The 25,977-nt window shown below is 42.5% G+C and overlaps 1 protein-coding gene across 2 annotated transcripts in view; it reads left to right on the top strand.

The window, feature by feature from the left end:
- The window catches only part of LOC117403116 (bifunctional glutamate/proline--tRNA ligase-like), a 48,488-nt gene that overhangs the window by 2,561 nt on the left and 19,950 nt on the right, over positions 1 to 25,977 (top strand). Inside the window, exons 2-17 of one of the 2 annotated variants that reach the window (XM_034005121.3) lie at positions 1,879 to 1,963; positions 2,776 to 2,875; positions 5,728 to 5,884; positions 8,662 to 8,804; positions 9,009 to 9,103; positions 9,831 to 9,957; positions 10,312 to 10,504; positions 10,886 to 11,057; positions 11,587 to 11,820; positions 13,038 to 13,122; positions 13,850 to 13,909; positions 18,028 to 18,138; positions 18,844 to 18,980; positions 22,430 to 22,637; positions 22,829 to 22,941; positions 24,327 to 24,444. In XM_034005121.3, the coding sequence (XP_033861012.3) occupies positions 1,879 to 1,963; positions 2,776 to 2,875; positions 5,728 to 5,884; positions 8,662 to 8,804; positions 9,009 to 9,103; positions 9,831 to 9,957; positions 10,312 to 10,504; positions 10,886 to 11,057; positions 11,587 to 11,820; positions 13,038 to 13,122; positions 13,850 to 13,909; positions 18,028 to 18,138; positions 18,844 to 18,980; positions 22,430 to 22,637; positions 22,829 to 22,941; positions 24,327 to 24,444 (2,138 nt within the window). Of the gene's footprint in view, positions 1 to 1,878; positions 1,964 to 2,775; positions 2,876 to 5,727; positions 5,885 to 8,661; positions 8,805 to 9,005; positions 9,104 to 9,830; positions 9,958 to 10,311; positions 10,505 to 10,885; positions 11,058 to 11,586; positions 11,821 to 13,037; positions 13,123 to 13,849; positions 13,910 to 18,027; positions 18,139 to 18,843; positions 18,981 to 22,429; positions 22,638 to 22,828; positions 22,942 to 24,326; positions 24,445 to 25,977 lie in introns of both variants that reach the window. The other variant, XM_034005120.3, reaches the window with a different exon arrangement.

Genomic DNA, 25,977 nt, shown 5'->3' with positions numbered 1-25,977 from the left:
GCAAAAAATATAATGCTTTTTTTTCTTTCGATTTTAGTGTTGCTAACCTAGGCTGGGACTACATCAAAACTTTGACAACCCGCTAATCGCACTTAACAAAACTGTATTTAATAGTGTTTTCTTTTTATGAGTAGAAGAAATAAGATACTTACAAAAAAAGAAAACACTATTAAATACAGTTTTGTTAAGTGCGATTAGCGGGTTGTCCCAGCCCTAGTTTGCTATTTACCATATTTGCATATTTGTTTAGATTTAAACACTTTTTTTTTACATTTGAACAGAAGCGATATTAGTTAGTTATTGGACATGCACCGCCATCAGTTTGTGAAACTATTAAAACATGACGATTGACTGTGTTTATAATGATAGAAATGACATGCTTATGAGATTCAGACTGTAAATATCACGGCAATGTGTTTATGTATTAATTCATTCATGTTTTTTTTTTTCAGTGAGAGTAGTGCAGGGAAAGAATGTTTGTCGTCCCCGCCCCCCCCCCCCCCAAAAAAAAGAAAAATCAGGGTATGAAACCAGGATCACCCGGCTGCAGCAGTGTTCCAGTTAGCCATCATGGGACAATGAGGGGAAATAGCTGTAAAATGTTGTAAACTGTTAAAACAAACCAAAAAAAAATCATAGAAATAAACAAAAGAAAAAACATTGTCTTTGCGAAATTTGATGAGTCTATTGTAAATATTGCATGCATTTTGGTAGAAAAACAGTAAAAAAAAAAAAATGCAGAGAGACTTGACAGGTTATACACAAGTCCTTTAAAAATCTGGAATTCAGCAGTTACAAAACTGTAAGAACGTCAAGAAAAAATCTGAATTGCACAAAGCAGCAGTAATAGTTGGCAATGATTTCGTATCTGTGATGCAACAAACTAAAACACCTGCACATCAGGAGCTGAATTCACTTATAGAGAAAGAGTGGAAAAAAACAGGCAGAAGCTATTTTTATATTTGAATAACTCCCAAATATTGCTTATTATAGTTGTACTTGGTCCTTAAATTTCTTAGCAAATGTGGTCCAAACTGCACTGAAAGGATCATTTTCTTAAAGTATGCTTGTTAAGCTTCATGGCTCCGACTCTTTGGAACTCTCTCCCAGCTTTGGTGCGTGATGCTCCCACCGTCGCTCGCTTTAAATCAACTCTCAAGACCCACCTGTTCTCTCTTGCTTTGCATGCTCTTTAAGCCTGATACCTGCTATTAGCTGCTGTGTTGCTGCTACTATTTCATGTATTGTGCTACTATCATGTATTATGCACTTTCCACTGTATTTAATGTATTATGCTTTTTTTTAATAATACTATTAGTAGAAGTTTTTAAATGATTAAATGCGGCTTGCCTGTAGTGTGACACCCACATTTGTTTTTCAGTCCAAATCCAACTGTGTGCTAATGTTTGCATCACAGGAAGTGGATTTATGGCAGGATAAATAGGCTTCACCTGAATCAGAGAACCTAAGTTGATTTACGAATGAAAGGAGGCCATTCGGCCCATCTGATTTCATCCGGTTCCTAGTAGCTGATTGATCTCAGAACTTTGTCATGCTGGGTCTTAAACATGACACGGTAGCCCACTCCATACCCTCACCACTCTCTTGTGTGAACAAGTGTCTCCTTGCCTCTGTACAAAGTCTGTCTCCTCTTCATTTCCAAGTGTCCTCTTTTTATTTATAGCTCAGTCCTCTAAGTCTGCTTTGGAATTAGACACAGCACTCAAGGTACGGTCTCACCAGTGCATAAAGTGGAAATACAATCTGTTACCAATGTGTCCTCTTTCTCTCTCTGCCTCTCATTTCACACTTGAATCGTGAATGTACTATTATTGAGGTATGAGACATCTCCAATGTTGTTCTGTTGTCTCCCACCAGGAGTGCTGCTTGCTGCTGAGCACGTGAAGTCGTTTGTCAGCGTATCTGTGGAAGAGGGCAAAGAAACCAGCCTGCGGGTCACCGAGTGAGTATGCATGTCTCAGGGCTGCGTGAAGCACCGAGTACTACAGTCCCCTGGGTGCTGGCCCAGTGGCTCCCAGACTTTCTTGGCTGAAGCCCCCCATGTTATAATACATACTAACAGAGAACCACCACCCAGTGAATTAATATAAATGTGAAATTGTTCGTCTTAAAGCCCCCTCCCCCTGTTTATTGTATATAATAAACCTCACTGTTCCTTTCAGACAATCAGATTCCTTATCCCTCTTGAAGCTAACAGCCTAAAAAAGATGCATGCCAAAATATAACCTAAAAACACATTTATAAATGTCTTCATACATGAACGTATGTTGAATTAATAATAGCATTAACGTCTTAAGCAGTGATCATTATCTGGGGATAATTGGCCTTTTGAGAAGTGTCCTTGGTTTTGGTTTGGAACACTTAAATGTAGCTGTGGTCAGTTATCTATCAGGTAATGACCGATGTGTAGGACAACATAAAGGGCTTTTTTCTTTATTGTACAATCTCATGGTGCCTTAATAAATCTGTCATAGATTATTTAGTTGGTTTGTTTCCTTTGGTCCAAAACTAGGATTTAATTAAAAACTGGAGTAAATGCTTTGAAAATGTCATCCAAAATATCATGTACAGTGTAAGGACAGGAGACATGAGAACCAGGTCAGAAGCTTGGCTGTTTGGTGATCTCTCTCTCTCTCTCTCTCTCTCTCTCTCTCTCTGTGTGTTTTGCTTGCAGTTTATTTTCCAAACCCCCCATTTTCTGAATGTATTTGTTAAACTGTTTGTTCGTTTCTCCCTGTTCCCATGCCTGTGCAGTAAGGTGTTCTTCAGTGATGTGAACTCCATCGCTCGCTACCTGGCTCGGGTCGCCCCAGCTCTCGGGCTCTATGGCTCCAACCTGCTGGAGCAGACTGAGGTAAGAGTCCTCCGATCCCGCTGTGCAGCCCAGTCATCACGTTGGATGGGTTTCCCACTGTGCCTTTGGGACAGAGCTACTGCTAATGCACCAATTCACTTCCTGTGTTACAGGTAGTGGGACCCCCACCTGCCCCACCAAATGCTAGCAGTGTAGCAGAACACAAGTATAATGCTCAGGTTACCTGCTGCACAGGTGTTTAATTTATGGTGTCATGGCAGGAAAGACTGTACCTGAACCACAAGGGCTGGGGAAGTCTCTGTGATGAATTAATCCATCCCTTGGATGTAGTGCTTAGGGGTGGGATTTCTAAAAAAAATAGTTTTTTTCTTGTTCACTCACGAGTGCCCTTTCCATTCTTGTTGGAGAGGTGTGCAAATAAATAAATGAATAACAGTAGTGGTTAGGGCTCTGGACTCTTGACCGGAGGGTCGTGGGTTCAATCCCAGGTTGGGGACACTGCTGCTGTACCCTTGAGCAAGGCACTTTACCTAGATTGCTCCAGTAAAAACCCAACTGTATAAATGGGTAATTGTAACAATTGTAAGTCGCCCTGGATAAAGGCGTCTGCTAAGAAATAAATAAATAATAATAATAATTTTCAGTTTGCCCTTGGTGCCACCTGATCTCCAGGTAGTTTCCCCTTAGTGTGGAAGTGAGTGGTCTCTGTGCTGCTGCAGTGCAGGACCTCGCTAGCCTCCTGCGGCAGGACGTGCTGGACTAGGGTGCACTTCTCTGTACCTTAAACCAGGCGTGCACAACTCTGTAATAATTATTCCATTTTGATAGAAATTTGAGTAAAACCCTACATATATATAACACGTACTATACAACTAAAAGTATGGTAACCAGTAATTTAGCATTCATCAAATTATATTCTACCACAACATATCATATTACAGTTATAACATTATTATGAGAATTAAAATGAAATAATATGTAAGCATATAAAAATAGACCATATGTAAGGTAGTAGGTTCATGACACTTTATTACCAACAATTAGTGTTAGTCATAGTATATAGTGTAGGCCCGCTATATAAAATTGCAACAACTTATCAACGTGTTAGTTTACAGTTAATAGTCCATTTACAGAACAAAGGGTATGTTTACTAAATTACGTTCCGGTCGCCCAACCCTGCCAAATTGAATGTTGTCTGTTGTATTGAGCACAATGCTCTGTTTTTCACTCCTGCCTTATAGAGGCACTTTCGGGTGTGGTCTGTGTTTCACTTTCCTCTCTCTCTACACCAGGAATGTCAAACTCAATTCCTGGAGGGCCGCAGTGTCTTCTGGCTTTCGTTCCACCCGAGCTCTCAATTACTTAATTGGTCAAATTATTTGATTAATTGGACAAATTTAACACTTCTTTCCGGGCTTCAAAATGATTTATAGGTAGTGTACCCTGAATCAAGTGCATTTTTTAAATAATCAACTTTAAAAAAAAAAAAAAAACCCTTTGAAAATATATGAAATACTGTATTCTTTTGAATTTAAGATGCAGCCCAAATGCACCACCCTCAACTTCAGGGGGAAAAAAAAATCAAATAAAGATGCATTTACAAAAATGCTTTTACTCATATAAGAAAACGATACATGGAGGCAGTTTGCAGCCATCTGCTGTCACACAGAGCATTACATTTATGTGCTGCTTCTCATTTTCAGTTGTAATTACTCACACTTGTTTTTCTCCTTTTTTGTGAACTCTGGTATTGCTTGGCAAGTAGAAAAATATAGGGGTCTGATTAGAACTGAGCCTCATAACGAAACGGTGCTGCTGTGGTAAACAGGAAGGCTTGCCCGGAGTTGATCGGGAGGTCCTGATTGGCTGGGGGCATGCCTGTTTGTGTACTCGATTTTTAATACACGCATCACTGTACTGTACTCACATTTAAGACGCAGGCCTTTTTTTTAGAAAAGTGCGCTTTAAATTCAAAGGAATACAGTATGTCTAACTGAACAAATAATTATATCAACAAAGTTATTAAACTAGAAGACCCAGCGGCCCTCGAGGACTGAAGTTTGTTGCTGCGAGTTTACACAGAATCACTCCCCAGGAATAAACAAATGGTTCAGGACACAGGACCCCATCCAAATGAGTTATACAAAGCAGGAATTACAAATATCTGGGGTCTTGCTGTGCTCCCAGAATTTGACTGAAACGCAGCAGGTGGCATTGAACACAAGTTTGACTCTGCTGCCTCCAGCTCAGTCATTATAAATCACCGCGGCACAGTGCCTTATTTATTTATTTATGCTATGAGAAGGAGCTATCATTTCAGTCGATTGAACAGGGGGGATTTCAATAATATACAGTACTTAATCAAGGGTAGTTGTGAAACCAAAGACTGGGTGGAGGACTAGTGCGCTACTGCAAGCTTCTAACCTTGTGGGGGATCTCTGGTTTCAGTGTGGTTTGAGAAGTGAATATGCAGCTGTCTGGCCACATCAGCAAGCAGGAGAGAGCGAGAGAGAGATTAACCCCTTCATATCCCCTCATACAGACTGTAGATGGGGCTGCCATCTTTCCACATGGTGAAGGGATTCGGTTGTGCCAGATACAGCACAGCAAATTCTTGCACTAACCCTGCATCCAGTCTGAGTTTCAGAACTACCTTGAAATCATGCTGGGATCAGCTCAGATCACACATACCTGGGGCTTGATTGCTCAAACTCTTGGCACCCGTTCATCTCAATAATTTACTTGAACAAGGAAAGTTTTGAAACCCCAGAGTTGTCACTCTGAGAGCAAAGGGTTTTCTTCAGGAAAAAAAGAATGAAAAACTAATTGAAGGAGAAAGTCCATATTCTTTCTGCCTTTAGTTCAATGTTTCTGTCTATCTGTCCTGGCAGGTTGACCACTGGCTGGAGTTCAGTGCAAAGCGTTTGTCTGTCCCTGCCCAGCTGGACTCTGCAGTCCGGGAGCTTGACAGCGCCCTCTCTCTGCGAACTTTCCTGGTGGGGAACTGCCTGACCCTGGCTGACCTCTGTGTCTGGGCGGCTCTCAAAGGTGAGGGGTCACAGAGCAGCATACAGCACCCTCTTCCTCGGGGTACAGATGGGCTGATCCATGATCAGAGTAAACATCAATGACAAGCAGACAGGGCCAGTAGAACAAGCCATTGCACTCTATGAGGTTGCTGATTTCAATCATGCACATGGATTTACATATTGACTCTTTTAAAAAACGTGTTCATGATTTAGAATTTCCACAAAACGTTGTTTGTAACGTGCGTCACTTTCTGTTGTTCTCAGAGTCTAATTAATGACTGCTTCATTTGCACAGGTTAAACTGTTTACTAACACAATCAGCAATTAAAGAAATGGTACAGTATGAGACGGCTCTTTGCTGAAAATCTTAATCCTCAGCAAAAGATGATATATATATAATTTTTTTTGGAGTGGCTGAGAATCCTAAATCGCATAATTATTTGGAATTGCCCAGTTGTTTGATTAGGAATATATATATATATTATACTACTCTGCTATTGTGATGCTGTCATAATAATTGCACATACAGCAATCTACCCATTTAAAAAAAAACAATAGGAAAAGCACATTCATTAATTCAAAATCATTCAAAACCAAAGCAGCATTTGCTGCATTGCAAAGTTTGCACGACTTGAAATAAAACAAAGAATTGCCATACTAATACAAAATACAAGCAAACAAGCCATATTTTCCCCAGAAGGAATAAACAGCTAATGATGCTTAACAACAGTGTCTTTCGACTCTCATTCCAGCCGACAGTTGCAAAATCTGCCCATCATTATTTTGTCAACATCAGCTGCATGCATCCCCTCATGCTCAAATTATTTGCAGCGTTGTTTAATTGTTATGCACAGTTTAGGCATTTTAGAAACAATCGTCTCTTCACTTCCATCACAATCTGAATTCCCAAACGACTCGCTCCAAATTATACATCTGCGCAAGTGCTAGTCAGAGCTTCCGTTTCCCTTCAGCCCATGTCTATGGTAACGGCTGAGCCTTGATGACAACTGCGATTGCAAGTATTTATTTAAAGTATTTTTGTATAAACCTCCCAATTTAAAAATGTAATTCTATGTTTGCTTTATATGATTTTTCGTTTTGTTTTATATTTGCATTTCGTTTTATTTTGTTTTATATGTTGCATTTTGTTTTTTTTTGTGCTATTTTGTATTTGTGAAAAACACAGGTCTCTCTCTCTCTCTCTCTCTCTCTCTCTCTCTCTCTCTCTCTCTCTCTCTCTCTCTCTCTCTCTCTCTCTCTCTCTCTCTCTCTCTCTCTCTCTCTCTCTCTCTCTCTCTCTCTCTCTCTCTCTCTCTCTCTCTCTCTCTCTCTCTCTCTCTCTCTCTATATATATATATATATATATATATATATATATATATATATATATATATATATATAGAGCTTACACACACACACACACACACACACACACAGTCAGCCTCGGTTAACTTGACTGGTGGATAACTCAACACCTTCACCTTAAATTCGACAGACAGTTTTGGGCCCGAATTTTCTCCATTTAAAATTTATGTATCCTTCTTAATTTTTTAATTCGACACCACGCTTTACTCGTAACCCAACACTTATTATCAGTACCGCGAGGATAAAGACAATTAAGACTTAAAAAGACTAGTGGATAACTCGACACTGTCGTTTCACGTGACTGACCTCTGAATGGAAACGGATCGTTCATTCATTCATTCATTCAATCGTAACTACCAAGTGCAGCTGGTTACAGTGTCAGTTCATAATGAGTCAGAAGCGAAAAATGAGTTCTCGTTCTATTGGCTTCATGTCTTATGTGCACCCATGGTTAGCTCGACACCTTGGATAAATCAACACTAAATGGCATCCCTGTGGCAGCAGTGTGGAGTAGTGGTTAGGGCTTTGGACTCTTGACTGGAGGGTCGTGGGTTCAATCCCTGATAGGGGACACTGCTGCTGTACCCTTGAGCAAGGTACTTTACCTAGATTGCTCCAGTAAAAACCCAACTGTATAAATGGGTAATTGTATGTAAAAATAATGTGATATCTTGTAACAATTGTAAGTCGCCCTGGATAAGGGCGTCTGCTAAGAAATAAATAAATATATATATATATATACATACATACAGTGCTCCCCCTTTATAACGCTGTAGTCGGGAGCCATAGCATAGAGACTGTGCTGTTTGTGTTCCACCTTATAACGAGAATACTAGTGTTAGTGTAATGGCATTATGGGGCAAATGGGAGCCATGAGCATACTGCCTTATAACTTGTTACACAGTTTAACATTCCACCTTATAAAGGGGGAGCACTGTATGTATGTATATATACACATACATGCTGTAGTCCTGCTCCAGCCGGTGCTCAATACCTTCTTTACTGACTCGGCATCCCTGGTCCAGCCCTGACCAGCAGATTTTCTTAATCCTCAATTAAAGCTAAGCAGCCAATCCTCTGATCAGATTGTCAAGCCTCCTGTTTTTTTTTACATTGCATTGTGGGCTATATATTTAAGCATTTACTCTAGTCCAGTTTGATTAACTCCTAGTTTTTGAAAGGAGAAATAAAGCTGCTGATTTTACAAAACTACAACCAAACAACTTTTTTCATTGTGTTGTAACAGAGGTATGTGGTTGTATTGTGACCAGAAAGCGCAACATAAGAACATAAGAAAGTTTACAAACGTGTGTGTGTTTTGTGCAACGGAGAGGGGGCAAGTAGATTCTTCAGAAGGACAAATAGATGTTTCTTGCATTTTGTCCCTTGGACAAGGTGCTTACATTAGTCTTCTCCATCTCTTCTCTCTAGGGAATGGAGCCTGGCAGCAGCAGCTCTCTCAGAACCGGACTCTGGGACATGTCAAGCGCTGGTACTGCTTCCTGGGAACACAGGCCGCCTTCAAATGCGTGGGCAGCAAGTGGGCGATCACAGCGACGCAGCAGAACGGAGTGGTGAGCAGGGCAGTGGATTCCATCTAACTTCCTCCGTGTTTAAACTGAATTACTGTAACCAATAAAAAAAGAACATGTCTAAGACTATGTACCGGATGTAGAGGGCAGTTTGTTTGAGTAGCTCAGTGGTAGAGTGCTGGGCTGCAGTGCGAAACGCAGTAGTTTTTTTTCTCTCCCTCACTTTGTTTCCCTCTCTGTCAGCAGTCCTCAGAGAAGAAGCAGGATGTGGGGAAGTTTGTTGAGCTGCCCGGAGCTGAGATGGGGAAGGTGGTGGTGCGATTCCCTCCAGAAGCCAGCGGGTGAGTGCCTCCCAGCGGCAGTATGACTGGGTCGAGTATAAATTAACTATGTAATGTGTATGAAACTACCATTGGACCTGTAAAACATGCACGGAGAGCAAACTGATTCGCAGTAATGTTGTAGAATACATTGGCTTAGCTTAGAAGTTAAGAAGCATGCAGCTAATCTATGACAAAGTACTACATGAACACTATGTTTAACCAAGGAGTTCAAATCACTATTAGAGTACTTGGACAAATATATGTTACTTTTATATACACTACTGTAGTAATTGATTCATTTGTAAAGCAATTGGCAGGAAACACATAAGGGGCGGCTATTTATTGTGTGGGGGTGTACTTCTGCACAATACTTGCACAAATCATTTGTGAGTTCAGCATGTCCGTCACTCCTTAATGGAACCACTTTTGTTGAAGTTCCACTTGTTAGTCCTTATGGATCAGTTTGATAATACTTTAATACGTAGTTAAACAGTGTTTAGTGAAAAGGTTGAGTGCACATTGCTTTGGTCTCCTGCTCAGATGAGAGAACTGGTTACATGGTTTATGTGAAAGCTGTATTCATTCACCTAGCTGCTTGTGTCTATGTGCATTGCATGCAAGGAGTCTGCCTGTGTGAATGAGTGGCTTTTTTTAAATTTTTATATATATTTTTTTATTTTGCTCCTTTAAGCGAATAGAGCTGCTCTTACAGAGTCCTGCAATGTCTGTGTCTCTCCCCCTGCAGCTACCTGCACATCGGCCATGCCAAGGCTGCCCTGCTGAACCAGCACTACCAGGTGAACTTCAAGGGGAAGCTCATCATGCGCTTCGACGACACCAACCCCGAGAAGGAGAAGGAAGACTTTGAGAAGGTCAGTGCGGACCCTCGCTCCCTGATCCCCATATCCTCACCGCAGCACCTGGTAGTGGGGAAACAGAAAACATGACAGTCCACAATTTACCAGTACTACTTAATACAGAAACTGCAGTACAGAATGGTTTGGTTTGTATTATGCAGGTAATAAATCAGCTCTTGAGCTTCTTCAGATGCTATGCTATTTCAGGACAGCAGATAGCATCGTTAGTTACTTTGCGTGTCTTTCAACTCTAGAATGAACCACTGTGTTAGACAAAAGCACCCAGACGTATTGTTTTGGAGTTTTTATTTTGTGATTCGGATTTGTCGTCCCCCCCCCATCCCCCCCCCCCCCCCCCTCACTTTGCAGGTTATCCTGGAGGACGTGTCTCTGCTGCAAATCCACCCTGACCAGTTCACCTACACCTCAGACCACTTCGACTCCATCCTCAAGCTGGCAGAAAAGATGCTGCGCGAGGACAAGGCCTACATTGACGACACGCCTCCCGAGCAGATGAAACAGGAGAGGGAGCAGAGGGTCGCGTCTCACAACCGCTCCAACCGTACGTACTGTTCCCAGCTCGCCTTTCACACAACTAGCACTGCGCCCCCCCCCCAAAGTACAACTAGCAGTGCTCCCCCACACACGCTGTCACAGTCCACACCTGCAGTACAGTTACCATTGGCCAAACTTTCCCAAACCTGTAAAACAGACTCATGCACACACATACTGCCTACAACACAAGTAGTACAAACCTTTAAATTGATCACAAACTACGTATTGCCTGCGTTGTACATACTTGGAACGTGGCAAACACTATCACTCTAACTGCTGCTGCTTACAGAATCCGGTCTACAGAGCCTTGCCGTGCCCTGTTGTACAGCCTCCTTCTCTGCCCTGATGTGGTCTAATCTGGTACCTGTTTTATTTGCCGTCTTCTCAGCTGTGGAGAAGAACCTGCAGATGTGGGAGGAGATGAAGAAAGGCAGCGAGTACGGGCAGACCTGCTGCATGAGGGCCAAGATTGACATGAACTCCAACAACGGCTGCTTGAGAGACCCTACCATGTACCGCTGCAAGAACCAGCCACACCCACGCACAGGCAACAAGTACAAGTGAGTAGAGGCTGAACCTGCATTAGTCCTGCAAGAATCATACGCTCAGCACCTGTGGGGACAAACCCGCAGTGTGGCTGTTAGTGCCGCACGAAATGATTATTGGGATTGAGCTCTCCACAGATCTCAGATGCTGGTGAGGGTCATTGGTGTTCTGCCAATCAGAGTTGAAACAAGTGAAGAAATGGATACTTGGATTTGTGATTGCTGCTTTTCTTAGACTCTGTGTTTCTTCTCTTGTTTCGCTTGGAGTGGTAATTTTAGCCCAATCAGCATCAATAACCCCCACCTTTTGGTTAGCTTAACCGAATAATTGCTTTTTGCATCTTTAGTACAAGTAGTTGTACGTCAGAGTGAGTTAAGTGTAGCATCTTCTTAAAATCAGACAAAATCTCTGACTAATAGCGTTCCCTTAGGACTGGATTGGGAATTGGGTTTGTAACCTGAGTATGACTTTGCTTCCCTTACTGTTCCTCTGTATCATTCCCTCATTCTCTACCCCGTCTCTGTCCTGTCTGTCGGTTTTCAGGGTGTACCCCACGTACGACTTTGCCTGCCCGATCGTGGACAGCGTGGAGGGCGTGACCCATGCTCTGCGCACCACAGAGTACCACGACCGGGACGAGCAGTTCTACTGGTTCATCGAGGCCCTGGGAATCCGCAAGCCCCACATCTGGGAGTACGCCAGGCTCAACCTCAACAACACTCTGCTCTCCAAAAGGAAGCTTGCGTGGTTTGTGGACCAGGGCTTTGTGGAAGGCTGGTGAGGGCTCCTTTTCACTCTTTGTCTACACCCCTCTAGTGTGTTGGGTCCTCATTCAGAAAACGGGGACCCTTACGCGCTGAATGAGTCCATTTGTCAGTCTCACACTACATGGCAAATGCATTAACTGCTTTAATTTTGTGCCAATCTTCTCCAAACTGTTGTCATACACTTCTAGCCTTCCATTTTAGATTGCATTTGGCTATAAGCTGATAAACTCTGGAGGAACTGCAGTGTCTGCTGTAGTTTCTACCTGCTATTTCTCTGGCTTTATGGGACACTACCCTCCTGACCAGAGTTTGACTGCTGTAATGAATTGCTTCTACAACCCCAACAAAAGGTTTCATTTCAGAAAGCCTAGCTGCCAATCTGATGATGATAATGGTGATGATGTAAAGCACCCTCAAGATTCAGTCCAGGTCTTTACTCCAGGCGGGTCCTAAATTAGTTAATTGAACATGTTAAAGGTCAGGTAGCTAATGTAGGAACCCAATTGGAGCAAAAACCCAGACTAGAATGGATCTTGAGGACCGGAGTTGTGCACCGCTGTATTAAATGATTTATGGTTGTGTCTGGGTGTGTGTAATGTGTCTGGTTATGTCTTAGGGGGTGTTAGTAATGTCTAGGTGTGTCCAGATGGGAGTGTCTGGGTATGTCTTGGGGTGTGTGTGTGTAATATCTTGGTGGGGATGTGGTTGTATTGTCTGGGTGTGTGTAATGTGTCTGTGGTTGTCTCTGGGTATGTATTGAGCTGTGTTTGTGTTGTCTAGGTGTGTCTGTGTGGGGGTATTGGGTATGTCTTAGGGTGTGTTTGTATTGTCTGTGTGTGTGTAATGTGTCTGTGGGTGTGTCTGGGTATGTCTTGGGCTGTGTTTGTGTTGTGTCTAGGTGTGTGTGTGTGGGGGGGTATTGGGTATGTCGGGGTGTGTTTGTATTGTCTGGGTGAGTGTAATGTGTCTGTGGTTGTGTCTGGGTATGTCTTGGGCTGTGTTTGTGTTGTGTCTAGCTGTGTGTTTGGGGGGGTGGTATTGGGTATGTCGGGGTGTGTTTGTATTGTCTGGATGAGTGCAATGTGTCTGTGGTTGTCTCTGGGTATGTCTTGGGCTGTGTTTGTGTTGTGTCTAGCTGTGTGTGGGGGGTGGGGTATTGGGTATGTCGGGGTGTGTTTGTATTGTCTTGATGTGTGTAATGTGTCTGGGTTTCTGTTTTCCTCGCAGGGATGATCCTCGATTCCCCACAGTCAGAGGGGTACTCCGGAGGGGCATGACCGTTGAGGGGCTCAAGCAGTTCATCGCTGCCCAAGTGAGTTACCTGCAGATATATCATTCATAACTATAAAACATTCAATAGTGTGTCACAGACTCCAATTAGCACTAATCTTGGACTACCTTACCCAAGGTAACATTAGGTGGGTAGTCCAAGATTAGTGCTAATTGAGTTCTGTACAAAATACGTCAGTGTGAAAATTGAGAAACCCTTAGTCAAAAGTTTACGTCCAGGTGTACCAGTCCAGGACAGTTAACACACCTGTCTGCTAGGCTACTTTATTAAAGCCCCTTTCACACTGGCACCCCTACCCAGGTCCAGACCTGGGTTCTGGCCACCTGGGTCACAATCCCGCATAGTGTGGAACCAAGTATCTGGGTTGTACCCGGGTCCCAGCGACCCACCTCAGGATGTAGATTGACACGCTTTGACCTGGGTTGAGCGAGACAAAATGCATGACGGCCGTTCATAAGCCGACGAAATAACAAACAGCCACGCCTGCATGAAGGTTTCATTTCCACAAGGAACATTTCTGTTTAGCCATATTTTTGTTGATTGAGACACACCATGACCCAGATTGCAGCATGAAGAAACATTTGCTCTGATCAACATTTGGGCTGACGGTTCAATCCAGGGAAGCTTGATGGAAGAATCTGTAACAAGCTGCTTCTTTCGTTAAAGTGTTACCTAGCAGGCCCCTGTGTCGGACATTAATGTTTAAATATACAGCCAGGGTTCAAGCTTGTGTCTCTCTGTGTTTCAGGGTGGTTCCAGGTCTGTTGTCAACATGGAGTGGGACAAGATCTGGGCGTTCAATAAGAAGGTAGGGGCTGCTGATTCCCACCGCTGGCCCACACACAGGCACCGTGCTCTGACTGGCTGCCCCGTCCCGGCTCCCCTACTTGGGTATACCCAGCCCAGAGGCCCCTTCTTGCACTGGAGACCACCCCCTGTTCAGGGGGCCTAGGGTTTAAAGAGCTTGCACAGACACACCGTGGTACATGTTGAAAAGGCTAAATAGTCAGGATTCTGGGTGATTGCTTATACAGTATGCTCAGTCACTGACGAATATCTTTTGAGACTTATACAAGACTCCCATTTTCTGTCTGCGTTTAATAAGACACATCTGAGCTTGTTACCTGTACACTGTGGCTAATCGGGCTCATTTTAAAACCTGGAATGGGGAGTCAGGGAGCAGGCATTCATGTGTTGCAAAGTTGTTGGCAGTATGCAGATTTTTATTTTAAGGAAGCTTGATATTCAGTGCAAACCATACCGATCAGGGCTGTGCAGATACAACAAGAAAAGCAAAATAGAAAGGAAAATTAACTTCCAAGCAACTTTTAAATTACTCAGTCTTAATTTAATTGCCATTGATTGGCACTCAGTTGTATAGATGAGGGCAAATGAGGGAAAGGCAGCTTTTCAGCATGCATCTTCACAGCCCATAAATAGACAGCAGGACAACCTTGTTTGGTGTGTGTTGTTGCAGCCCTGAACTCAGGTGGTCTCTCCAGAAGCAGCAGGGTTGGTCTCCTCCTGGTCGTGCCAGGGTGGCTGCGAGTGTGCAGGAACTTTGCAAAGCTGGAGCTGTGCACTGGGCTGTGATTGTGTGTGCACTGCAATGGGGAGCTTTCTTGCTGCAAATATACTTCAGGACAGAGCATTGTTATAGGGTTTACATCAACTGAAACAATTTACACAAAGTTGTTCCGGTTTCTGTGTTTTTTTGGGGTTTTTTTTGTGAAAATACTGTCCCAAATTCTCATAATGGCCTGCTGTCTTATAATATTGACTGACAAATCTCTACCTCCTCACCCCCCCACCCCCACCCTCTCCTCTCCTCTCCTCAACACCTACCTGTTTATCTCTTTATCTCTCAACCTCTTTCTGTCCTCTACCTCTCCTCTACCTGTTTTTCTCTTGCCCTCACTCTTCCTTTTTCCCATTTTTTTAACTCTCTTGCTCTTTCTTTCTCTGCTTCTGTCAAGATCCTGTCTTTCAGTTTTTCACTCTGTCTGCTAACCTCTTCCCCTCTCTCACACACTCTGAGATTCAGATATGCAAAATGATGATTTGAGGTTAAATCCTTATAAAGAAAAATCAAAGCTCTGGTTCTGAAGTATACTTTTTCTGAAACTTTTTGGTAACTCTCTTTTAACTTGTTGTTTGACATTAAACCTCATTTCATTTTCTGTTTCCAAGCTGCCAATTAGCTGTAAAAAGGTACTCCCCCCCCCCCCCCCCCCCCCGTCCCCCGTCCCCCGTCCCGCGTCGTCTCGTCTCTGCTTCTCCCTGCTTAGTTGTTCATCCAGGGGTGTAGCCACAGCCAGCCTTTCCCTGCACTACACTGTGTCCAGGGGCTTTGTCTGTCTGAGACCACGCTAGTGTACTGCAGTCTTGCATTAATCATCCACCAGGGGGCAGTGGTCAAACACTTTTATCCAAAGCGATTTACAGACTAGGAGGTGAACTATGCATCAACAGCTGCTGCTGCTGCTGCAGTCACTTACAATAGGACCTTGGTTTTACGTTTCATCTGAGGGACGGAGCACAAGGTGGTTAAGTGACTTGCTCAGGATCACACACAGCGAGTCAGTGGCTGAGCTGGGATTTAAACCGGGGATTACCTGATAACATCCCCTTTTCTTTAATCACTGGACCACCAAGCCTCCCACCTTCATGGTGGGTAGCATTGACTGAATGTAACAGTGAAATTCACATTTGGTAGGCCCTGTTTTTAGCATTGGAGCCCCCTGTTTTTTTTCACTTTTAATCTTGCACCATACATACAGCTGTAAATCAAATCACACTGAGCAGCCTGCTTAAGTAGTTGTAAAGTGTTCCTGTAAAGCAGTGTGGAACAATAACCTTATACGAAACTGTGTATGTGGGGTACAGACAGGCTGGCTGCCCCCCATTCCTAAGCTCTTCCTGCTTCATGTGCTGCTCCCAGCCCCCTGGAGTTTAGTGCTTGCGGTTTGCGTGGGCAGGGAGGGGGGACTGGGAATGCTTCCTCATGCAATTCACTGTCTGCAAAAAACACATCAGTGACTGCAAGAGGGAGCTGTTACATGAAGAATAAGTAGCATCAAATATTGTTTAAGTTGCTTCTGTTAATTACAAAGTTTCATCACTAAAACCATATTTATACAGCTGGTTTCATAAACACTGGCTTAGCAGTCTGTGAAACCAGTCAGGGTTTTTTATTTTCTTATTTCCTTTTTGGTGATGTTTGCAATCGTTCTGAGTGGGGTATTTTTTGTAATTTTTTTTAAATGATTATAATCTGTGAAGGTGCTTTGACAATGAGTTTCAGGAAGTGCTTGTCAGTTCTAGATACCTACCATAGACCTATGTAATGTGTTCTTGATCAGCCACTGTTTTTATATTCGTATGCACCAGCACGCCATCTAGTGCACAGAAAAACTAAATGAAATTTGCTCCAAAGTGACAGATGACAGGATGACACTGGCTTCTATAAAGACACATTGACTGATCTGGCCTGTATTACATGTGTCTATGGCAGAGAACTAGAACTCTAGAACTAAGAGCAGCTCCTTCAGACCTGTTCAAAATAGCTTTAAAAACAACAGTAATGTTTGAGCCGTTGCAATAAGAAGCACTCGGTAAGATCTCAAACATCAATGACCACTGGAACAAACTTTTTTTTTTTAAGCAAGTTCATCTTTAAAATTGCCGTCAATGAAACTGAATCTTTTAAAGGCGTGAAACGAATGGAAAACTTTGCTTCTCACATGCTCGCTTCTGTTAAAATTGCACATCAAATACATTTCAAAATATCTGTCAGGAAACCCAGCCTGCCTAAAGTGTAACAGTAGGTATACACGTCTGTTTGTATGTTTGTGTATACTGCATACAATTTATGCATTGTGTCTTGTACATAATGTGTGTATTATATATGTCTGTCTATGTCTTGTCTAGCTGCTTTTAATGTTTTCAAAAGGCAGAGAAACGACTTCTATCTGTTGCTGCATTGGAGATCTGCTCTTTTATAACAGGGCTTGAATTTTTTGTGCGATTTGTGACCTGATGGAACCCCACTGAACAGCATTGTTGAATGCAAGCTGAAGGAAGTGCAGTCATTGGCAGTAGAGAGACCTGTGATGACCACTGGAATGCTGTGTTCACGTGACAGCTGAGGTCTCCTGATCAGCAGGAATCTGTTATCCAGTGTGTCTTTTTAAATGTTCCTACATGTAGTGCTGGGAAGAACATGCATTTGTCATGTCGGAATATTCTTTCGGAATTCAAAACGTTATTAAAATATTTGTTTCTTTTTTAACTGGCTGAATGTCGTGATCAAATATAAATGGTTACCCCTGTCAAATTACCTTCTTAACAAAGGGTAGATAAACTCTCTTTGGCACAGTAGGATGTGTGTTAATTATTTTAGACCTCATTGATGCATTGGTCTCTGTTGCTTGATATCTTTTTTGATTGAAGCCAATGTGAACATGAGCATGTTTGCCTATCTCTGAATACACAAGCAGTGTTTGTCGATTGTGTGTTCCAGCACTACCAACAGACTGTCCAGCTAGTGTATATACAGCACAGTTTACATCTTCATATTGCCCATGAGAGAGGCTTTGGTCAGACTGGCATTGCTTACCATTAGGGATGTTAACATCTGTTTAATTTTACTAAACGTTTAAGCTTTAGGAATAAACACATTTGAACTTGGTGGGAATTCAGTTGGATGAGACTATATGTGAATGGTGTATTTAAATATGGAAAAGAGTATTGAATGAACATTGAATAAAACACTTGAAAAAGGGTTAAGTTCTAAGCTGTTACCATCCCTAGTTGTATTCTGACTATTAACTTGCAAAAGGTGAGCCCTGAAGTTCAAGCCCTGCTAGTTTTGAGGTTTTCTGCAGTGTGTGATGCATGTGCTGACTGTGGCATTACTGTCCCCAGGTGATCGACCCGGTGGCACCCAGATACACGGCTCTGCTGAAAGATGAGGTCGTCCCGGTCAACATCCCCGCAGCCAGCGAGGAGTGCAAAGAGGTGGCCAAGCACCCCAAGGTACCCATCTCCCTCCATCCCTCTCTCAAATAACCATTAGTGACTGCATTGCAGTAATGATGAGGCATAGCTAATTAATTTAGTAAGGTCAGCAAATGATGCTATAATCACACTTTGTGCAGTTATACCCGTTTCACATTTTAATTGATTAAACTACATTTCATTTCATAATGCATTCCCTTAAAATGGGATATTTTACTTAAATGAAGTGCATTTATTACATGACTTAGCAAGCGGGAAAAAAAATCCAGTCAAATGTCTCCAATGTGTTTGACTCTTTCTGCTTTTTAGTAATTCTTAAATATACTGATGAAAGCGAATTTCAGGTCTTTTTATTTTATTTTATTTTTAAAGAGGCTGCTTCCCAGTATTATGTTTTAGTTGCTTCTGATAAGTTTCATCGGTACTACATATTCATGCAGCTGGTTTCACTGACCCTGGTTTAGCATGAGTGTATTTTTACTGTTCGTGGTTTGATCTCTTGACTCCATTGTGGAGAGATGTTGATGTGGTTGACTGCACATGTGAAAATCAGAGCGAAGGACCTCATTTGATCAGTTTCTTACTAAAAATGCAGACCAAGGCAGCAAGCAAGGCCAGTTATCTGAAATCTAGCATAGTATAAAGGAGAGAAACAGAGGCAGGAGATTGAAAAGGAATAGGCTCTGCGTGGTGGAGCACAATAATTATTGTGTTGTGTTGCAGAACGCAGAGGTAGGGGTGAAGACGGTGTGGTACGGGCCTCGTGTCCTGGTGGAGGGGGGCGATGCAGAGACCTTCAAAGAGGGAGAGACCGTTACCTTCATCAACTGGGGCAACATTGTCATCACAAAGATACACAGGTATAGACTAGAGCACTCAACACTAACATCACCAAGAGACACAGGTATGGACTAGAGCACTCAACACTGACATCACCAAGAGACACAGCTATGGACTAGAGCACTCAACACTGACATCACCAAGAGACACAGGTATAGACTAGAGCACTCAACACTGACATCACCAAGAGACACAGGTATGGACTAGAGCACTCAACACTGACATCACCAAGAGACACAGCTATGGACTAGAGCACTCAACACTAACATCACCAAGAGACACAGGTATGGACAAGAGCACTCAACACTGACATCACCAAGAGACACAGGTATGGACTAGAGCACTCAACACTGACATCACCAAGAGACACAGGTATGGACTAGAGCACTCAACACTGACATCACCAAGAGACACAGGTATGGACTAGAGCACTCAACACTGACATCACCAAGAGACACAGGTATGGACTAGAGCACTCAACACTGACATCACCAAGAGACACAGGTATGGACTAGAGCATCAACACTGACATCACCAAGAGACACAGGTATGGACTAGAGCACTCAACACTGACATCACCAAGAGACACAGGTATGGACTAGAGCACTCAACACTGACATCACCAAGAGACACAGGTATGGACTAGAGCACTCACACTGACATCACCAAGAGACACAGGTATGGCCTAGAGCACTCAACACTGACATCACCAAGAGACACAGCTATGGACTAGAGCACTCAACACTGACGTCACCAAGAGACACAGGTATGGACTAGAGCACTCAACACTGACATCACCAAGAGACACAGGTATGGACTAGAGCACTCAACACTGACATCACCAAGAGACACAGGTATGGACTAGAGAATCAACACTGACATCACCAAGAGACACAGGTATGGACTAGAGCACTCAACACTGACATCACCAAGAGACACAGGTATGGACTAGAGCACTCAACACTGACATCACCAAGAGACACAGGTATGGACTAGAGCACTCACACTGACATCACCAAGAGACACAGCTATGGCCTAGAGCATCAACACTGACATCACCAAGAGACACAGGTATGGCCTAGAGCATCAACACTGACATCACCAAGAGACACAGGTATGGACTAGAGCACTCAACACTGACATCACCAAGAGACACAGGTATGGCCTAGAGCACTCAACACTGACATCACCAAGAGACACAGCTATGGGTGAAAGCTTTCCATCTATAGACGGAATTCCATCAAAATGGCGGGAGGCGAGAGATATCTTATCGTGGAAAACTGTGAAATGTTTTCACATGTACTTGATTTTTGTGACCTTTTTTAGATGTTTTTTTTCTTCCTCCCGTTGAACTTTAACTTGATTGAGACCAGAGGCGCCTAACCCATAGGGCACAAACTATATATTTTGCCCCTCTACTTTTTTCACTCAGTGTATACACACTATTATTCTATGTTTTGTTATGGTTTTGCCTTTAAACAGTTTAAAATAAAAAAGGAAAGCTATTCAGAAGATGCCAGAAGTCCGACCATTCATCAAGAAAAATTATTATACAGTATAAAAAAACCCCAAAAAACACTGAAACGCACCCTACAGCTAATGTTAGCAGCGGTGTGACTGCAACAGAAGATGCTGGACAGTTTGTGGAGGCTACAAAAAAAATAATTAATTTAATTAAATATAGGCTATGTAGTTAGTTTAGTTTGTTTTTATTCTCTATTAATTAAATTATATGCATTATTTTTTTTAAATAAAGAAGTTAGTGGGTTCATGTTGCTGCGGGGCCATGAACAGCCTCTAAATAAGATGTTGTTACTGTTGTTAACCACTAGCAATAATCTGAAGCAGTGGTATTTCAAAATAACAGAAGCCTGTTTTTACTTTAGTGAAGTAGGCTGGAATGTGTGTGTTTTTTTTCACTTAAAAACCTGTTGTTTATTAAAACACATTTTCAGCTTTCATATTGAAGCATGTTGTTTAAGCTTCTTGCATCATTTAAGATGTTTTTCAAGTTACGTAAGCTTATTTGTGTATGTCACAGTCATTCTTTCGCAGTCAGTGTCATCTTTTAAAGACACGTACCTAAAATCATTAGGTAATTAAAACATTTTGCTTATATTATTCTCCCCGTCGTTCTGTGCACTGTCAGTACTTGTTAAAGATATAAATAAATAATGTACCCGATCCGAAGCAAGTGCAAACATCACCAAGAGACACAGGTACTGACATCACCAAGAAACACAGGTACTGCATAGACTGAAGCACATAGCACTAACATCACCAAGAGAAACAGGTACTGACATCACCAAGAAACACAGGTACTGCATAGACTGAAGCACATAGCACTAACATCACCAAGAGACACAGGTACTGACATCACCAAGAAACACAGGTACTGCATAGACTGAAGCACATAGCACTAACATCACCAAGAGAAACAGGTACTGACATCACCAAGAAACACAGGTACTGCATAGACTGAAGCACATAGCACTAACATCACCAAGAGACACAGGTACTGACATCACCAAGAAACACAGGTACTGCATAGACTGAAGCACATAGCACTAACATCTCCAAGAGACACAGGTACTGACATCACCAAGAAACACAGGTACTGCATAGACTGAAGCACATAGCACTAACATCACCGAGAGAAACAGGTACTGACATCACCAAGAAACACAGGTACTGCATAGACTGAAGCACATAGCACTAACATCACCAAGAGAAACAGGTACTGACATCACCAAGAAACACAGGTACTGCATAGACTGAAGCACATAGCACTAACATCACCGAGAGAAACAGGTACTGACATCACCAAGAAACACAGGTACTGCATAGACTGAAGCACATAGCACTAACATCACCGAGAGAAACAGGTACTGACATCACCAAGAAACACAGGTACTGCATAGACTGAAGCACATAGCACTAACATCTCCAAGAGACACAGGTACTGACATCACCAAGAAACACAGGTACTGCATAGGCTGAAGCACATAGCACTAACATCTCCAAGAGACACAGGTACTGACATCACCAAGAAACACAGTTACTGCATAGACTGAAGCACATAGCACTAACATCACCAAGAGAAACAGGTACTGACATCACCAAGAAACACAGGTACTGCATAGACTGAAGCACATAGCACTGACATCCCCAAGAGACACAGGTACTGACATCACCAAGAAACACAGTTACTGCATAGACTGAAGCACATAGCACTGACATCCCCAAGAGACACAGGTACTGACATCACCAAGAAACACAGGTACTAGACACTGCACGCTGCACTGACACTCTGCCCTTGGTCTGGCCCTTTAATCTAATTTATGTGAACGCTGCACTATATTGTCTGCTTTTAAAAAATAAATAAAAAATGTCTAAGTTGAGATGGGCAGCTGGCCAAGGAGCCTCCCTCCCTGATTATCTCCCTGTGTCTGTGTGTGTGTGTGCGCAGAGATGCGAGTGGGCACATTGTGTCCCTGGACGGTCAGCTGAATCTCGAGAACCGCGACTACAAGAAGACCACCAAGATCACCTGGTTAACAGAGACCCCCCGAGCCCCGCTGGTGCCCACCGTGTGTGTCATCTATGATCACCTCATCACCAAACCTGTGCTGGGCAAAGAGGACAACTTCAAAGACTACATCAATAAGAACAGCAAGGTGGGGGACTGGGGAGAAGGGACAGTGAGAGAAGGGACTGGAGAGAGTTAGGGAGAGGTGTGGGGCAAGGAGTAAACTTCAAAGACTACATCAACAAGAACAGTGTTGTGAAAGCCAGACAGTGGGGAAGGGAAGAGAACGGGATATCTGTCTGACAGCTAGTGGGTGTGTGTCTGATTGGTTGATTGCAGATAGAGGAGAGGATGCTGGGAGACCCATGCCTGAAGGATCTGAAGAAAGGTGATGTCATCCAACTGCAGAGGAGGGGCTTCTATGTCTGCGACCAGCCCTACGAGCCAATCAGGTATGAGCGCTTGTGAGGCCAGCAACACTGGCCTAAACTGATTGGGTTGAAAGAATAAAGTTGCTGTCATTTAATACTAATAATGTAAATTCTTTCCAGCCCGTCCTGGAAAAGTATATAGAAACATTTGCGATGTATTTTTCTTCTTGGTAATCGGTTTTAATGGATGAAAGCAAATCTAATTAATGTGAACAATATACAGTGTCTGCTGTACAAGTTTCTTTTAAGACACAAAGGTCCATATTTTCAGTGTTATCTAGAGTCTTCCAATAACTCCTATTTTTGGAAAAGAAAGATAATGTAAATGATACAAAATGAAAAGCAATCTTTCAGTGCTAAAGAGAACTTGGATTATATTTTGTTGTTGGGTTCTAATTTTGTCAAATTAACAAATGTTGCCTCTTTCAAAAAATTAAATTAATTAAAGACTGGAGTAAATGCTTTTAAAATGTGACCCACAGGCTTGAACCAGAATTCAGCCTTTCCTTCTTTTTTTTTTTTTTTTTTAAATGTAGTTGTCGCCAATGGTTTTTACCCTGGTATTCTCCCCAATTTGGAATGCCCAGTTATTATTTTTATCCCAGTTCACCGCTGTAACCCCCCGACGACTCGGAAAACGGAGGCTGAAACACGCATCCTCCAAAACATGTTCCTGTTAATCCATCGTTTTTCGCACTGCGGATCCACAGCAAAGCCACCAGACCTATAGTGCCGGAGGACAAGACAGATCTGAATGGCTCCACTGCAGACCCGCAGGCACCCTATCAGCCACAGGGGTTGCTGGTGTGTGGTGAACAGCGGATTGTCCTGCCGACCTAATCCCTCCCTACCAGGCGGCGCTCGAGCAATTGTGCGCCGCCCCTTAGGAACCCCCGGTTACGGTCGGCAAGGATTCGAACCTGCGATCTCCAGGCTATAGGGCGCATCCTGCACTCCACGCGGAGCGCCTTTACTAGATGCGCCACTCGGGAGCCCTATTCAGCCTTTCCTTGAAAAGCATTCCCTGTATTGCGAGTTGTGTAAGGGGTTATTGTGGGATTAGCAGAAGTAATTATGTAGGTTTTATAGACCTTTTAAGAGTTTTTGTGTTTTCTACTTTCCCAAAAAACTGAAGTGTCATCTTAAATCATATTGGGTTGTCAAACGAGACATGCCATTCTACATATGAGGTTCATTACTATTGGAATTGCTTTCAGCTCTTAATTAAATAATTTAAGTTTTCATGAGTGTTTCTTCTGAGCTTACAATGATCACACAGTGTAAGAGTTGAGATTTCTCAAAATGTCATTATACATCTTCGAAGCTAGTCACTGTTTGAACTGGGAGTTTCATGACCACGCTCTTACTAGTGTCTCTTCCTCCTCCTCCTCCTCCTCCTCCCTCAGCCCATACAGCTGCAGGGAGTCCCCGTGCGTGCTGCTCTTCATCCCGGACGGACACACCAAGGAGATGCCCACCGCCGGCTCCAAGGAGAAGAGCAAAGCTGAAGCCAGCAAGAAAGGGGTGAGCAGAGAGCCCCGCCCACTTCCTGTACAAAAAGACCACACTAGGGATGGGATTTATTTGAATAATTGATTAGAACATTTGTTAAGCATTTAAAAAATTACTAATTGGATCATCTATCTTGTATTGCAACAAATATGAATCGTCTGAACAGACCCATTAACCACGCTAAACCTGCTGCTGCAGCCAGGCGTATTGCTATAAATAAATCCCCATTTATTTCTAGGGCTTTAAATTACTCAAGCTCCTGACATAAAATAAATGCGTTCTTAGAAATGCAGGGTGATACCAATATTGTAGTTATGGGTAACAGAGGTGACTGTAGTGCACCACTGCACATATTAAAACTATATGCAAGTGTTTAATTTCATTAATGCAAGAAACTACTGAGGTTTATTTTTATTTTTATAAAAGAGGTCATACAATGCGTTATTGTCGGCGGTCATGGTTAAGGCTGGGATTAAGTCATGGTGGTCATGGGTGTCACGGATTCTCAACCAAAAAAAAACAAAACAAAAAACGCTTTTTTCACGTTGGCGCTAATGATGTTGAACTAGCTTGGTTGCTTTACTTTGTAATGTAGCTGTTCACACTACTCAATACTTTGTAATGTAGCCGTTCACACTACTCAATACTTTGTAATGTAGCTGTTCACACTACTCAATACTTTGTAATGTAGCTGTTCACTCTACTCAATACTTTGTAATGTAGCTGTTCACACTACTCAATACTTTGTAATGTAGCTGTTCACACTACTCAATACTTTGTAATGTAGCTGTTCACACTACTCAATACTTTGTAATGTAGCTGTTCACACTACTCAATACTTTGTAATGTAGCTGTTCACACTACTCAATACTTTGTAATGTAGCTGTTCACACTACTCAATACTTTGTAATGTAGCTGTTCACACTACTCAATACTTTGTAATGTAGCTGTTCACACTACTCAATACTTTGTAATGTAGCTGTTCACACTACTCAATACTTTGTAATGTAGCCGTTCACACTACTCAATACTTTGTAATGTAGCTGTTCACACTACTCAATACTTTGTAATGTAGCTGTTCACACTACTCAATACTTTGTAATGTAGCTGTTCACACTACTCAATACTTTGTAATGTAGCTGTTCACACTACTCAATACTTTGTAAAGTAGCCGTTCACACTACTCAATACTTTGTAATGTAGCTGTTCACACTACTCAATACTTTGTAAAGTAGCCGTTCACACTACTCAATACTTTGTAATGTAGCTGTTCACTCTACTCAATACTTTGCCACATTGCAAACATTTTAAAAATGAGCAAAACAGCAAAAATAAGCGCACAGTTACGAGCTGCACAATACCCCAGAAATGTATTTCATGAAAGCAGAGGTTTGTTGTTTTGTTCAGCATTCAACATACTGGTAGATTACAGTCGTACAGCCAGCTGTGATAAACATTTGCCTGTCGGGTCTTTGACCCAGGTCAAGCGAAGTATCTTCGCATAGCTGAGAAAGTGTATGAGGCCATCCCACTGTTTGAAGACAG

The sequence above is a fragment of the Acipenser ruthenus genome, chromosome 5, assembly GCF_902713425.1.
Source record: "Acipenser ruthenus chromosome 5, fAciRut3.2 maternal haplotype, whole genome shotgun sequence".
Classification (NCBI taxonomy): domain Eukaryota; kingdom Metazoa; phylum Chordata; class Actinopteri; order Acipenseriformes; family Acipenseridae; genus Acipenser; species Acipenser ruthenus.
The sequence above is the reverse complement of the archived record's forward strand: the minus strand, read 5'-3'. Positions and strand labels throughout refer to the sequence as shown.